At 37.0% G+C, this 15,140-nt stretch overlaps 1 protein-coding gene across 1 annotated transcript in view; it reads left to right on the plus strand.

Moving 5' to 3' along the window:
• Nucleotides 1-15,140, plus strand: part of LOC128998825 (small G protein signaling modulator 1-like) — a 56,019-nt gene that overhangs the window by 31,529 nt on the left and 9,350 nt on the right. The window contains exon 14 of the mRNA XM_054425181.1: nt 6,689-6,911. Coding sequence (XP_054281156.1) covers nt 6,689-6,911 — 223 coding nt within the window. The remainder of the gene's footprint in view (nt 1-6,688; nt 6,912-15,140) is intronic.

A 15,140-nucleotide genomic window follows, 5' to 3' on the forward strand; every position in this document is an offset into this window, starting at 1 on the left:
GTAGTTATTTTTTCTTTATTTATTTAGAAATTCTTGAATGTTCATTTAACATACTTTGCAATATTAAGGATGAAATATATAAATTAATTACTGTCAGTATTAAGAGTTTAATTAAAGACAACCACCCATATCCATCCATCCAACCAATAATCCATCCATCCCTCCCCAATAAAAACTACAAGTTTAGGGTATACAAGCCACTCATATCGTACTATGCATCGCTCAAATAGTAATCACAAGTAGGTATAAAATGATAAATCCATCCATTATTCAGTGATGTGCAGATAAAAATTTCAGTGTGGGAAAAGAACAGTTTTCGGATTTTACTTTGCTGAAGAACAATAAGGATACAAATCACTGTTTTGGAAAGTTAAAAGTCCAGCTGATTCGTATTCTATGTTTTCTGACGTGTTTTCTAACGTTAACCGCTTTCACATTGCTAGAAAATCTGACATTGTAATATATTTTATGCTAGCAAAATTTGCTATTACATAGTAATGTTCTACTTGAAAGCTTGAAAATCTTGTCTGTATCATCCTAGTCAGTGCCGTATTTACGACTAGGCCACGGCCTAGGACGGCAAGCAGAATGGTTAGCAGTGATTTGTACCAAAAACATTGTTTTTAAAACAAAAATATAATTTTTTATTTTTATTAATTATTGACGACAATCACGGATGACAATGATGATGTTCTTGTATTCTCTGGAGATGTTAACTATTTCATCGTGATCACGGATGGCGGTGATAATGTCGTTTTGATCATGGAGATTTTGACGATCTTGCCTACGGGGCTGATTGGGTTGATTTGGCCTGCAATTACGAACCTTAATCCAGCAGTGGTCCTTGTGTAGTGGTGGATCCTTGGAACAGCTGTGTAACCTTCCATAGGTCAGTATTATTGTTGGGGCTATCCCTCATCTTGTACTGCGAGGTTGTACCCTCATCTTGTACACTTGTAAAGCAAGCACAAGCACTTCTGTCCACTCTATCTTCATCTCCTTCAGTCTGTGATTGGCAGTGATTCCAAGCTACTGAAGTTGATTAAGTACACCATAATATTCAATAACTCAATACTGGGCAACACAACATTGATGATAGCTTTGTACTACATATCAGGCAAGCTGTCAACCTCCTCTTGGATACCGATTTTCATTTGATTGAATTTTGTTATGCATATCATTACCTCAGGGTCCTTGCATTCTTGATCTCTATGTTTGATAGAGTTTGATCAGTTATTATTCAGTAATATTCAGTGGCAAACAGATGTTCATTATTTTTCCAGCGGCTTCAGAGCTGCTGTTGTTATTTGCTTGCTAATTCCCTAGATCTACAATAGACTCCCTTTTATCCGGACACCTTCTAACCGGACATCAGTTTAACCAGACTACACTCGGCGGAAATGACATCTCTTAAACCGGACTAGATCGGCAGGAAGTGGGCGGTACTAAAACTACTGATCTCGAGGGAAAGATTTGAGACCAGTGATCACGTGTCTAAATACAATGCTCTCCTAAATTTATGTCGAATATCACAGTAAATGGTCCGTTTTAACAAGTTTTTGGGGACGTTCGTTTAACCGGAAAAACCGTTATCCGAACTGGCCTCGGTCCCGAGGAGTCCGGATAAGAGGGAGTCTACTGTACAATGATCTCCCTTAGTCTTCTCCTAATTTTTCAGCATTAATGAAGTAGATATCGTATTGCTTACTGAGAATTTTTCTTAAAACGCCCATGGTTCAATCTAGTACAAATCATGTTCTTTGGTTAGAGGTCAGCATATTCTAGTTCTGAGACATGGTGCTTCTGCTGCCACCTGGGATGAGTTTTTAGCCACCTTTTCTACAATTGTCATCGTTATTGTTATCTTCAGTGTTGAGATTTTATTCATTAGTCGCTTGGTCTCAGAGGGCAAAGCCTAGATTGACGATAGATTTGTTAACATCACACTATTAATTTTTCAGAGGGTCTAGAGGTTCTACTTGCTTCTGAGTCTTCTTCTTAAGACGAACAGGAATTGAGTCAGTCAGTGTATCCTTCATAGATACCTTATAAATGGTGTGTGATGTTTCTATGATCACTTCTCTCTACCATTTGCCATTTTGATGTCACACTGCCCAAATAGCTTGCACATTCCAGTCTCAACACTCCTCTGTCAATCCCTACTGTTGCCTCCTTCACTCCTCTGTCAATCCCTACTGTTGCCTCCTTCACTCCTCTGTCAATCCCTACTGTTGCCTCCTTCACTCCTCTGTCAATCCCTACTGTTGCCTCCTTCACTCCTCTGTCAATCCCTACTGTTGCCTCCTTCACTCCTCTGTCAATCCCTACTGTTGCCTCCTTCACTCCTCTGTCAATCCCTACTGTTGCCTCCTTCACTCCTCTGTCAATCCCTACTGTTGCCTCCTTCACTCCTCTGTCAATCCCTACTGTTGCCTCCTTCACTCCTCTGTCAATCCCTACTGTTGCCTCCTTCACTCCTCTGTCAATCCCTACTGTTGCCTCCTTAACCAACTTCTTGTTCTGTTTCTGTACATCCTAGTTAAACATATAGTTGATGCAACTTGCAGCAGTACCTAATTGCAGTGGTCTAATTGTCTAAAAACTTAAGTTTCTAGCTTGTCCTTCAAACTAAATAAAACACACTCACCTGGTAAATCAAAATAAGTAAATATTGGATCTTCCATAGGTCAGTATCATTGTTGGGGCTATCTCTCATATTGTCTCACTTGTATTGCCTGCACAAGCACTTCTGTCCACTCTATCTTCATCTCCTTCAGTCTTTGATCAGCAGTGATTCCAGTTGCTGAAGTTGATTGAGTATACCAATCAACATTATTCATTATTGGGCAACACAACATTGATGACAGCTTGGTACTAGATATCATCCGAGACCGTAGATCTTTGAATGGTTCTGATACCATAGTCCATCTTGCAGCCGTACCATGTCTAGTTGTCTAACAACTCAGGTATCAATCTAGTTTGTCTTAGAGTCCTTTAAATGAAGACACATTTACTGGTAAATAAAAAATAAGTAAAAAATCATTTATTTTATATATTTTGTATTGCTGCATAGTTGTAGTCCTCAGGATCCTCAGAAGGATCTTCGTTCATGCGTCACATTACACTGTGTATCTTGCAGAGGATTTAGAGGTTTCCTTTGCTTCTGAGTCCTCCATAGGCAAACCGGAACTAAGTCAGTAGAAACCACATCTAGATTTCAATTCCCAAAATGTCCTACCATTACAAGTGTAAGTCACGACAAATCATGCATATAAAAATCAAACGATGCAAAAATCAAAATATATTGGATAACCTAAAAATATGTATTTCTGACGTTACCGTCACCCATCTGCCCGTATACCTCGGTCACGGCACAATCCCTAGAACAGAGATTAGTGACTTTCAGTATCTTAATATTTCTACTGACAAAAATGCCTCGTTCCTATAGGTCTCTTTTGTACAGATCGAACCTATAGTGAATTCAATGTAGCTGTGATCTGACGCTGAGTGATCATCAGATACCCCCCATTTTACAACCTTTGTCGCCGCATAATTACTGGCCAAGGTTATGTCCAAAACCTCTTCCCTTAGTACCACCCCTCTCCTCTTTCTAAATAATACAATACAATACAATACAATACAATACAATATTCTTTATTGTTAATTCGTCAAGAATTACAATAGTGTCAATACAATAGTGAATTTTACATGTTAATTTTCATAAAATTCCTTTATTGAGTAGAAGGGTCTTGAGATTAGCCACTTCTTCAACTCCTGGTGTAGCTTGTTGCCAGTCAGGTCTCTCAGGTAGTCAGGTAGATGGTTCCTCAGCTTGCAGCCGGTGTAGGAAGGTTTTTTCTCCCAAAGAGTTGTTCGGTGAACTGGTAGTGCAAATTTGGAGCCATGACGGGTGTTGTAGTGGTGCAGGTCTCGGTTTCTTGGGGGGTTTATTTCATTCACATACTTTATAGATTCAAGTATGTAGAGAGACACCACTGTGAGGATTCACAGTGGATAAAGGATAAAGGTTGGTTTGGATCCCTTATTAAGTATAACTAAGTTAGATTCAGCTATAAAACTTAACAAGCTCTCACCTCTCTCATTGATGTTGCTGCTGCCCCAGGCCACATGATGGGCATTGGCGTCGCAGCCCAACAGCAGGTGTTTTTTTTCCCTGGCTCCATATTCAACAACCATCCTCATTTCTCTGGTCGGTGGTGGTTCCTGTGAGTCATATGGCAGGTATACTGAGGCAAGCAGGATTCTGACGTTACCGTCACCCATCTGCCCGTATACCTCGGTCACGGCACAATCCCTAGAACAGAGATTAGTGACTTTCAGTATCTTAATATTTCTACTGACAAAAATGCAAGCTCTAGGTTTGTCACTGTCAGTATCATATATCAACTCACCTTTTGCGGTGCCCATCCCCATGATTCTGCCTCCTGCAGTCCATGGCTCCTGGATCAGAGCCACGCCTATGCGGTCGGCAAGAATTTTCTGGCAAAGCGTAGCCGTAGCTGCCTTGCTGTGCTGGAGATTTATCTGGAGCACCGCAACCATCCTCTACTTGTGGGGATCCTTGCTCCCATGCAACCTGAAGGTTACCCTCTCGCAGCCCAGGAATGGGCGCATCGCAAGAGACTTCAGCTTCTGCAGGGAGTTTTCGTCAATTATTATGACCAGGAATTGTCCGCTAGGGTTTGAGTTTCCCCCAACGACCGCCCAGTGGTCTGTGTCAAGGTCATTTTGCAGCTTTATGCCCTGCATCACGTCCTTCTTGGTTGTTGCCCCCGTTGTGGTGGGAACAAACACTGATACCTAATACTATACCTGAACAAAATATATTGGATAACCTAAAAATATGTATGAGTAAATATATTGTTGGCGTGTTTGTTATGGGCATTCTGAGAAAATTGTTTCCATTTCTCTGGCTTCTATAGTAATTGCATTTGACATGGGAAACACCAGAACACTCTGAGGAAGTGATTATTATTCTCTCAGCCACTTCAGAGTCGTTGTTGTTTGTAAATGCTTGCTGAATCTCCAGATCTTCAGTGATTTCCTTGTCTTCGTCTAATTCTTCAGCTTTAATGAAGTATTATAATATCTAGGTTCCTCATGACTAAATCTTTGGTTTTGGACATGATCAAAACAGTTTTAAAATGTTGGCTTGATAAACTGGCTTCAATTTTTTGGGGGCTGAGGCAGTTAATCTAAGCGGCAATTGATCTTTGGCTGGTTAAGAGAGAATCTACCATAGCACTGATCTACAACATTTAAAATTGAATGTTCCTGTCAGTTCAAAACTAAACAGAAAAAAGCAATTAGATGTATGCTCAAACTTGAAGATGATGACTCCGCAAGAGAACACTTCAAAAATCTTAAAATTTTAACTGTGTATGGTCTGTATATTTTTGAATGTATCTTATTTTTTATAACAAAAACTTATGTACAACCAATAGGTCATCAATATCATACAAAAAGACCGACCGAAAAACATTTTGAAAAACATAGATTGGAATTTAAAAAAAAAAAAAAGACGACATACATTGGCAATAAATTCTTTAAAGCACTTCCGAATGAACTAAGATCAGAAAAAAACAATAACAAACTAAAATGTAAATTGAAAATATATTTGATCAACAAACCCATTTACTCAATAGAGGAATTTTATGAATACAACAAAATTATGAAGCAGTAGTGGTGGTTTTTTTTTTTTTTTTTAATTTATAATTGTATTGTTTTTTTTAGTTTTATATTTGACGCCATTTCTTGTAATGACATGTACAAGGACAAATAAAGTGATTTGATTGATTGATTGATTGATTGATTGAACATGAAATTAAATATTGACACAAATATGTTAAATGAAATGCTTTCAGCAGTAGTTGGTGTCCCCTCAATGTATAATGTATTAATCTTCTTACATGGTTATACAATATTTCAATACAATAAATTCATGAAGGTACAATGGTCTATAAATAGGCTACCCAAGGAGGTTTCTGGTAAAAGGTCTAGAATGGACTAATAAATCTTTTCCAGTAGAACTTTTTGAAATTTTAACTTTAAAAACATTCACTGCCAATTGTTAAATTTATCCGGCAAATAGTTGTACAACTTTCACCTTTAAACCTATATAAGGGACAATTTTTTTATTTTTCTTGACCTGTGTATAAGGTGCCTAGAGGTTTTTATTTCTATTGTTCCATTATTATTTACCAACAACTGCTCAAAATCGTTTTTATTTCTATGAACATAATTTAAAATGTAAACAAATAAACAGACAGGGAAAAGTTAATTTGAACGGATTTTAAAGTGTTTTTTTTTAAGGGAGCCTTAAAGTTTATGTTTTAGGCATAGTCCTAAAACCCTATGAATCTTTTTTTCATTGAAAATTTGTTTGTTTAACCCCCCAACTGGCGTATAGTAAACTCTGTAGCAGTAAGGCAATTTTTGGCCTTCGCATACATATTTTTGAAAATCCATATCAAGTCTAGTGGTTAAAAAAGCCTATTAAATCACATATTTTATTTGTTTATTATATTATAAAGAATTTAAAAATTGCAAAACTATAAATATTTAAACAATCCCTCAAGTTAGTTTCCCCATAAGGTAATGCTTTACCTCGAGATATATTCTACACCAGTTGCTCCACTAGGTTTTAATACTTGGATGTTTGTTGTAGTGATGGGATCGAACCAGGAGTTGCTGGATCCCCGCCAGTGGTTGTCTCAGCCTCGGACAGCCCCAGCTAGTCCAGCCCCACACACCAGACATCAACTGCTCTCCTCTTCCACCAGTTCAACCTCCAGCTCAAAGTCCTTCTGTAACGGAGAGACAGACATGACTCCCGTTTGTCTTCCACCAGCTCCACACTCGGCCCCCCCACTCTCATCTGCTTACGCTGGGTAATTACTAGTCACAGTTTCATTAATCTAAACCACAGTTAAGTGTGTTAACTAGTTTAAAGAGTTTTAAAATTAAGATACATTTTATTTACAGTAGTTGGTTGCCTTTTGTTTCACTAGTAATTTGAATATCAAGGCTCCAATGATGTTTTAGTAAGGCCACGCTGGCTACTTCCATTCCTGCAAACGTATAAACCATCTCGCAGTCTAGAGCGACAATGATTCCCTTAGAAGTCCCTTAGAGTATTCCAATTCCTCTCAACTCATTTTCTCTTAAATTTAATTTACTCCAAAGGTGGGTATAACCTTAAACGTATCCTATAAACTGTGAAAGCATACCATAAAATCCATAAGATCCAATCTCTATAATTCTAGCTGAAGAATATTTAATGATGTCTGATGTTAGGTCGATGACATGAATCAGTAATGGCCCATTTTCTCTACTACGTTTAAGTTTAATAACCCTACAAGTCTCCACTACTAGAAAGTTCCTCGGTATTTTTTGAGTTTACTTAAAACTAAAACTCTATTTTTCCTTTTATTACATTGATCAGATTGGTCATTATTATCTCACCATCATCGGGCAAGCATTCTTGCTATACTTGCGCATCTTTATCATAAGATTCAATCTCTATAATTCTAGCAATACGCAATTTCTCTCAACTCATTTACTCTTGTATTTAATTTACTCCAAATGTGGACATTACCTTAAACGCATCCTATAAATTGTGCAAGTCTACCACAAAACCCATAGTTCTCTAAAGAACATTTCCCCTAGGTAGTACCGATGAGATTATCGAACGTAGTACGAGAAATTGCTTTTATTTATTTAAAAGCTTTTTCTGCCGAGAACACAATTTTTCACACCATCTCGTTTCTCTTATAGTGTGTACAGTTTTCCCTTCATAAGGATTATGTATGATTGTTACGTTGGGATTGATCAGCTTCCAACATGATACCCGTGTTTTTTCAGCTCTTCCATCATTTTTTCAGCCACTTGCTTGTCCACATTTTAGTTGATTAACCCTACAAGTCTCTACTACTAGAGTTTTCTTTAGTAATTTCTGGGTTTACTTAAAACTAAAACTCTAATTTTCCTTTTATTACATTGATCAGATTGGTCATTATTATCACGCCATCATCGGGCAAGCATTCTTGCTATACTTGCGCATCTTTATCATAAGATCCAATCTCTATAATTCTAGCTGGAGAATATTTAATGATGTCTGATGTTAGGTCGATGACATGAATCAGTAATGGCACATTTTCTCTACCTGTATTATAATCGGCTTGTTCACTTGATCCTCATATAAAGCTACTCTATTGTAACCCACAATTCGGCTGCTGTGGCGTTTCCTGGGTATGGCAAAGGAGGGACCAAGTATTGATTTGACACAACTCTTATTTGTTGTTGGTTTAAAACAACTCTCACATTTTGCTTGTTTAAAGTTGGGTTTTTATTCCGCTGAATTTAGGCCTGTCTCATGATTTGATGAGTGGGAGGAGCTCAACTGTGTGTTGAGAATCAAGATGAGAAACTGGTTGAATGAGTAAGTCTCTGATCAGGTCTTTGATTAACAGTACTGGAACCAGAAAATCTTAAGTATAAGGATACAAGATGGCTGAGTCCACCACGAGATGATGGGCTATTTTTAAAACCCTCAAACTATACTCTAGAGTGTGGCTGACTATGATGGTTTTCGAGTTCATATGACTCTTCAGGACCTTATGAATATGTTTGAACAATATCTTTTTCTCAGTGATTTATTTCTCTAGGGTGATTTTTAAAAATCTTGGGTTAAATCCACGATTTCTGGGTTGAGTTTTCACTAGTGTTTTTAAATCTGAGGGCTCCAATGATGTTTATTAAGGCCACTCTTGTTACTTACATTCCTGCAAACGTATAAACCATCTCACAGTCTAGAGCGACAATATTGAGCTTAGAAGTCCCTTAGAGTATTGCAATTTCTCTCAACTCATTTACTCTTGTATTTAATTTACTCCAAATTTGGACATTACCTTAAACGCATCCTATAAACTGTGCAAGTCTACCACAAAACCCATAGTTCTCTAAAGAACATTTCCCCTAGGTAGTACCGATGAGATTATCGAACGTAGTACGAGAAGTTGCTTTTATTTATTTAAAAGCTTTTTCTGTCGAGAACACAATTTTTCACACCATCTCGTTTCTCTTATAGTGTGTACAGTTTTCCCTTATAAGGATTATGTATGATTGTTAGGTTGGGATTAAACAGCTTCCAACATGATACCCGTGTTTTTTCAGCTCTTCCATCATTTTTTCAGCCACTTGCTTGTCCACATTTTAGTTGATTAACCCTACAAGTCTCTACTACTAGAGTTTTCTTTAGTAATTTCTGGGTTTACTTAAAACTAAAACTCTAATTTTCCTTTTATTACATTGATCAGATTGGTCATTATTATCACGCCATCATCGGGCAAGCATTCTTGCTATACTTGCGCATCTTTATCATAAGATCCAATCTCTATAATTCTAGCTGGAGAATATTTAATGATGTCTGATGTTAGGTCGATGACATGAATCAGTAATGTAATGGCACATTTTCTCTACCTGTATTATAATCGGCTTGTTCACTTGATCCTCATATAAAGCTACTCTATTGTAACCCACAATTCGGCTGCTGTGGCGTTTCCTGGGTATGGCAAAGGAGGGACCAAGTATTGATTTGACACAACTCTTATTTGTTGTTGGTTTAAAACAACTCTCACATTTTGCTTGTTTAAAGTTGGGTTTTTATTCCTCTGAATTTAGGCCTGTCTCATGATTTGATGAGTGGGAGGAGCTCAACTGTGTGTTGAGAATCAAGATGAGAAACTGGTTGAATGAGTAAGTCTCGGATCAGGTCTTTGATTAACAGTACTGGAACCAGAAAATCTTAAGTATAAGGATACAAGATGGCTGAGTCCACCACGAGATGATGGGCTATTTTTAAAACCCTCAAACAATACTCTAGAGTGTGGCTGACTATGATGGTTTTCGAGTTCATATGACTCTTCAGGACCTTATGAATATGTTTGAACAATATATTTTTCTCAGTGATTTATTTCTCTAGGGTGATTTTTAAAAATCTTGGGTTAAATCCACGATTTCGGGTTGAGTTTTCACTAGTGTTTTTAAATCTGAGGGCTCCAATGATGTTTATTAAGGCCACTCTTGTTACTTACATTCCTGCAAACGTATAAACCATCTCACAGTCTAGAGCGACAATATTGAGCTTAGAAGTCCCTTAGAGTATTGCAATTTCTCTCAACTCATTTACTCTTGTATTTAATTTACTCCAAGTTTTCGAGTTCATATGACTCTTCAGGACCTTATGAATATGTTTGAACAATATCTTTTTCTCAGTGATTTATTTCTCTAGGGTGATTTTTAAAAATCTTGGGTTAAATCCACGATTTCGGGTTGAGTTTTCACTAGTGTTTTTAAATCTGAGGGCTCGAATGATGTTTATTAAGGCCACTCTTGTTACTTACATTCCTGCAAACGTATAAACCATCTCACTGTCTAGAGCGACAATATTGAGCTTAGAAGTCCCTTAGAGTATTGCAATTTCTCTCAACTCATTTACTCTTGTATTTAATTTACTCCAAATTTGGACATTACCTTAAACGCATCCTATAAACTGTGCAAGTCTACCACAAAACCCATAGTTCTCTAAAGAACATTTCCCTTAGGTAGTACCGATGAGATTATCGAACGTAGTACGAGAAGTTGCTTTTATTTATTTAAAAGCTTTTTCTGTCGAGAACACAATTTTTCACACCATCTCGTTTCTCTTATAGTGTGTACAGTTTTCCCTTCATAAGGATTATGTATGATTGTTAGGTTGGGATTAAACAGCTTCCAACATGATACCCGTGTTTTTTCAGCTCTTCCATCATTTTTTCAGCCACTTGCTTGTCCACATTTTAGTTGATTAACCCTACAAGTCTCTACTACTAGAGTTTTCTTTAGTAATTTCTGGGTTTACTTAAAACTAAAACTCTAATTTTCCTTTTATTACATTGATCAGATTGGTCATTATTATCACGCCATCATCTGGCAAGCATTCTTGCTATACTTGCGCATCTTTATCATAAGATCCAATCTCTATAATTCTAGCTGGAGAATATTTAATGATGTCTGATGTTAGGTCGACGACATGAATCAGTAATGGCACATTTTCTCTACCTGTATTATAATCGGCTTGTTCACTTGATCCTCATATAAAGCTACTCTATTGTAACCCACAATTCGGCTGCTGTGGCGTTTCCTAGGTATGGCAAAGGAGGGACCAAGTATTGATTTGACACAACTCTTATTTGTTGTTGGTTTAAAACAACTCTCACATTTTGCTTGTTTAAAGTTGGGTTTTTATTCCGCTGAATTTAGGCCTGTCTCATGATTTGATGAGTGGGAGGAGCTCAACTGTGTGTTGAGAATCAAGATGAGAAACTGGTTGAATGAGTAAGTCTCTGATCAGGTCTTTGATTAACAGTACTGGAACCAGAAAATCTTAAGTATAAGGATACAAGATGGCTGAGTCCACCACGAGATGATGGGCTATTTTTAAAACCCTCAAACAATACTCTAGAGTGTGGCTGACTATGATGGTTTTCGAGTTCATATGACTCTTCAGGACCTTATGAATATGTTTGAACAATATCTTTTTCTCAGTGATTTATTTCTCTAGGGTGATTTTTAAAAATCTTGGGTTAAATCCACGATTTCGGGTTGAGTTTTCACTAGTGTTTTTAAATCTGAGGGCTCCAATGATGTTTATCAAGGCCACTCTTGTTACTTACATTCCTGCAAACGTATAAACCATCTCACAGTCTAGAGCGACAATATTGAGCTTAGAAGTCCCTTAGAGTATTGCAATTTCTCTCAACTCATTTACTCTTGTATTTAATTTACTCCAAGTTTTCGAGTTTATATGACTCTTCAGGACCTTATGAATATGTTTGAACAATATCTTTTTCTCAGTGATTTATTCCTGCAAACGTATAAACCATCTCACAGTCTAGAGCGACAATATTGAGCTTAGAAGTCCCTTAGAGTATTGCAATTTCTCTCAACTCTTTTACTCTTGTATTTAATTTACTCCAAGTTTTCGAGTTCATATGACTCTTCAGGACCTTATGAATATGTTTGAACAATATCTTTTTCTCAGTGATTTATTTCTCTAGGGTGATTTTTAAAAATCTTGGGTTAAATCCACGATTTCGGGTTGAGTTTTCACTAGTATTTTTAAATCTGAGGGCTAAAATGATGTTTATCAAGGCCACTCTTGTTACTTACATTCCTGCAAACGTATAAACCATCTCACAGTCTAGAGCGACAATATTGAGCTTAGAAGTCCCTTAGAGTATTGCAATTTCTCTCAACTCATTTACTCTTGTATTTAATTTACTCCAAATTTGGACATTACCTTAAACGCATCCTATAAACTGTGCAAGTCTACCACAAAACCCATAGTTCTCTAAAGAACATTTCCCTTAGGTAGTACCGATGAGATTATCGAACGTAGTACGAGAAGTTGCTTTTATTTATTTAAAAGCTTTTTCTGCCAAGAACACAATTTTTCACACCATCTCGTTTCTCTTATAGTGTGTACAGTTTTCCCTTCATAAGGATTATGTATGATTGTTAGGTTGGGATTGATCAGCTTCCAACATGATACCCGTGTTTTTTCAGCTCTTCCATCATTTTTTCAGCCACTTGCTTGTCCACATTTTAGTTGATTAACCCTACAAGTCTCTACTACTAGAGTTTTCTTTAGTAATTTCTGGGTTTACTTAAAACTAAAACTCTAATTTTCCTTTTATTACATTGATCAGATTGGTCATTATTATCACGCCATCATCGGGCAAGCATTCTTGCTATACTTGCGCATCTTTATCATAAGATCCAATCTCTATAATTCTAGCTGGAGAATATTTAATGATGTCTGATGTTAGGTCGACGACATGAATCAGTAATGGCACATTTTCTCTACCTGTATTATAATCGGCTTGTTCACTTGATCCTCATATAAAGCTACTCTATTGTAACCCACAATTCGGCTGCTGTGGCGTTTCCTAGGTATGGCAAAGGAGGGACCAAGTATTGATTTGACACAACTCTTATTTGTTGTTGGTTTAAAACAACTCTCACATTTTGCTTGTTTAAAGTTGGGTTTTTATTCCGCTGAATTTAGGCCTGTCTCATGATTTGATGAGTGGGAGGAGCTCAACTGTGTGTTGAGAATCAAGATGAGAAACTGGTTGAATGAGTAAGTCTCTGATCAGGTCTTTGATTAACAGTACTGGAACCAGAAAATCTTAAGTATAAGGATACAAGATGGCTGAGTCCACCACGAGATGATGGGCTATTTTTAAAACCCTCAAACAATACTCTAGAGTGTGGCTGACTATGATGGTTTTGGAGTTCATATGACTCTTCAGGACCTTATGAATATGTTTGAACAATATCTTTTTCTCAGTGATTTATTTCTCTAGGGTGATTTTTAAAAATCTTGGGTTAAATCCACGATTTCGGGTTGAGTTTTCACTAGTGTTTTTAAATCTGAGGGCTCCAATGATGTTTATCAAGGCCACTCTTGTTACTTACATTCCTGCAAACGTATAAACCATCTCACAGTCTAGAGCGACAATATTGAGCTTAGAAGTCCCTTAGAGTATTGCAATTTCTCTCAACTCATTTACTCTTGTATTTAATTTACTCCAAATTTGGACATTACCTTAAACGCATCCTATAAACTGTGCAAGTCTACCACAAAACCCATAGTTCTCTAAAGAACATTTCCCTTAGGTAGTACCGATGAGATTATCGAACGTAGTACGAGAAGTTGCTTTTATTTATTTAAAAGCTTTTTCTGCCAAGAACACAATTTTTCACACAATCTCGTTTCTCTTATAGTGTGTACAGTTTTCCCTTCATAAGGATTATGTATGATTGTTAGGTTGGGATTGATCAGCTTCCAACATGATACCCGTGTTTTTTCAGCTCTTCCATCATTTTTTCAGCCACTTGCTTGTCCACATTTTAGTTGATTAACCCTACAAGTCTCTACTACTAGAGTTTTTCTTTAGTAATTTCTGGGTTTACTTAAAACTAAAACTCTAATTTTCCTTTTATTACATTGATCAGATTGGTCATTATTATCACGCCATCATCGGGCAAGCATTCTTGCTATACTTGCGCATCTTTATCATAAGATCCAATCTCTATAATTCTAGCTGGAGAATATTTAATGAAGTCTGATGATAGGTCGACGACATGAATCAGTAATGGCACATTTTCCCTACCTGTTTTATAATCGGCTTGTTCACTTGATCCTCATATAAAGCTACTCTATTGTAACCGACAATTCGGCTGCTGTGGCGTTTCCTGGGTATGGCAAAGGAGGGACCAAGTATTGATTTGACACAACTCTTATTTGTTGTTGGTTTAAAACAACTCTCACATTTTGCTTGTTTAAAGTTGGGTTTTTTATTCCGCTGAATTTAGGCCAGTCTCATGATTTGATGAGTGGGAGGAGCTCAACTGTGTGTTGAGAATCATGATGAGAAACTAGTTGAATGAGTAAGTCTCTGATCAGGTCTTTGATTAACAGTACTGGAACCAGAAAATCTTAAGTATAAAGATACAAGATGGCTGAGTCCACCACGAGATGATGGGCTATTTTTAAAACCCTCAAACAATACTCTAGAGTGTGGCAGACTATGATGGTTTTCGAGTTCATATGACTCTTCAGGACCTTATGAATATGTTTGAACAATATCTTTTTCTCAATGATTTATTTCTCTAGGGTGATTTTTAAAATCTTGGGTTAAATCCACGATTTCGGGTTGAGTTTTCACTAGTGTTTTTAAATCTGAGGGCTCCAATGATGTTTATTAAGGCCACTCTTGTTACTTACATTCCTGCAAACGTATAAACCATCTCACAGTCTAGAGCGACAATATTGAGCTTAGAAGTCCCTTAGAGTATTGCAATTTCTCTCAACTCATTTACTCTTGTATTTAATTTACTCCAAATTTGGACATTACCTTAAACGCATCCTATAAACTGTGCAAGTCTACCACAAAACCCATAGTTCTCTAAAGAACATTTCCCTTAGGTAGTACCGATGAGATTATCGAATGTAGTACGAGAAGTTGCTTTTATTTATTTAAAAGCTTTTTCTGCCGAGAACACAATTTTTC

The sequence above is a fragment of the Macrosteles quadrilineatus genome, unplaced genomic scaffold (genome assembly GCF_028750875.1).
Source record: "Macrosteles quadrilineatus isolate MER2022 unplaced genomic scaffold, UCM_ALF_1.0 Scaffold_7__1_contigs__length_78375512, whole genome shotgun sequence".
NCBI lineage: Eukaryota > Metazoa > Arthropoda > Insecta > Hemiptera > Cicadellidae > Macrosteles > Macrosteles quadrilineatus.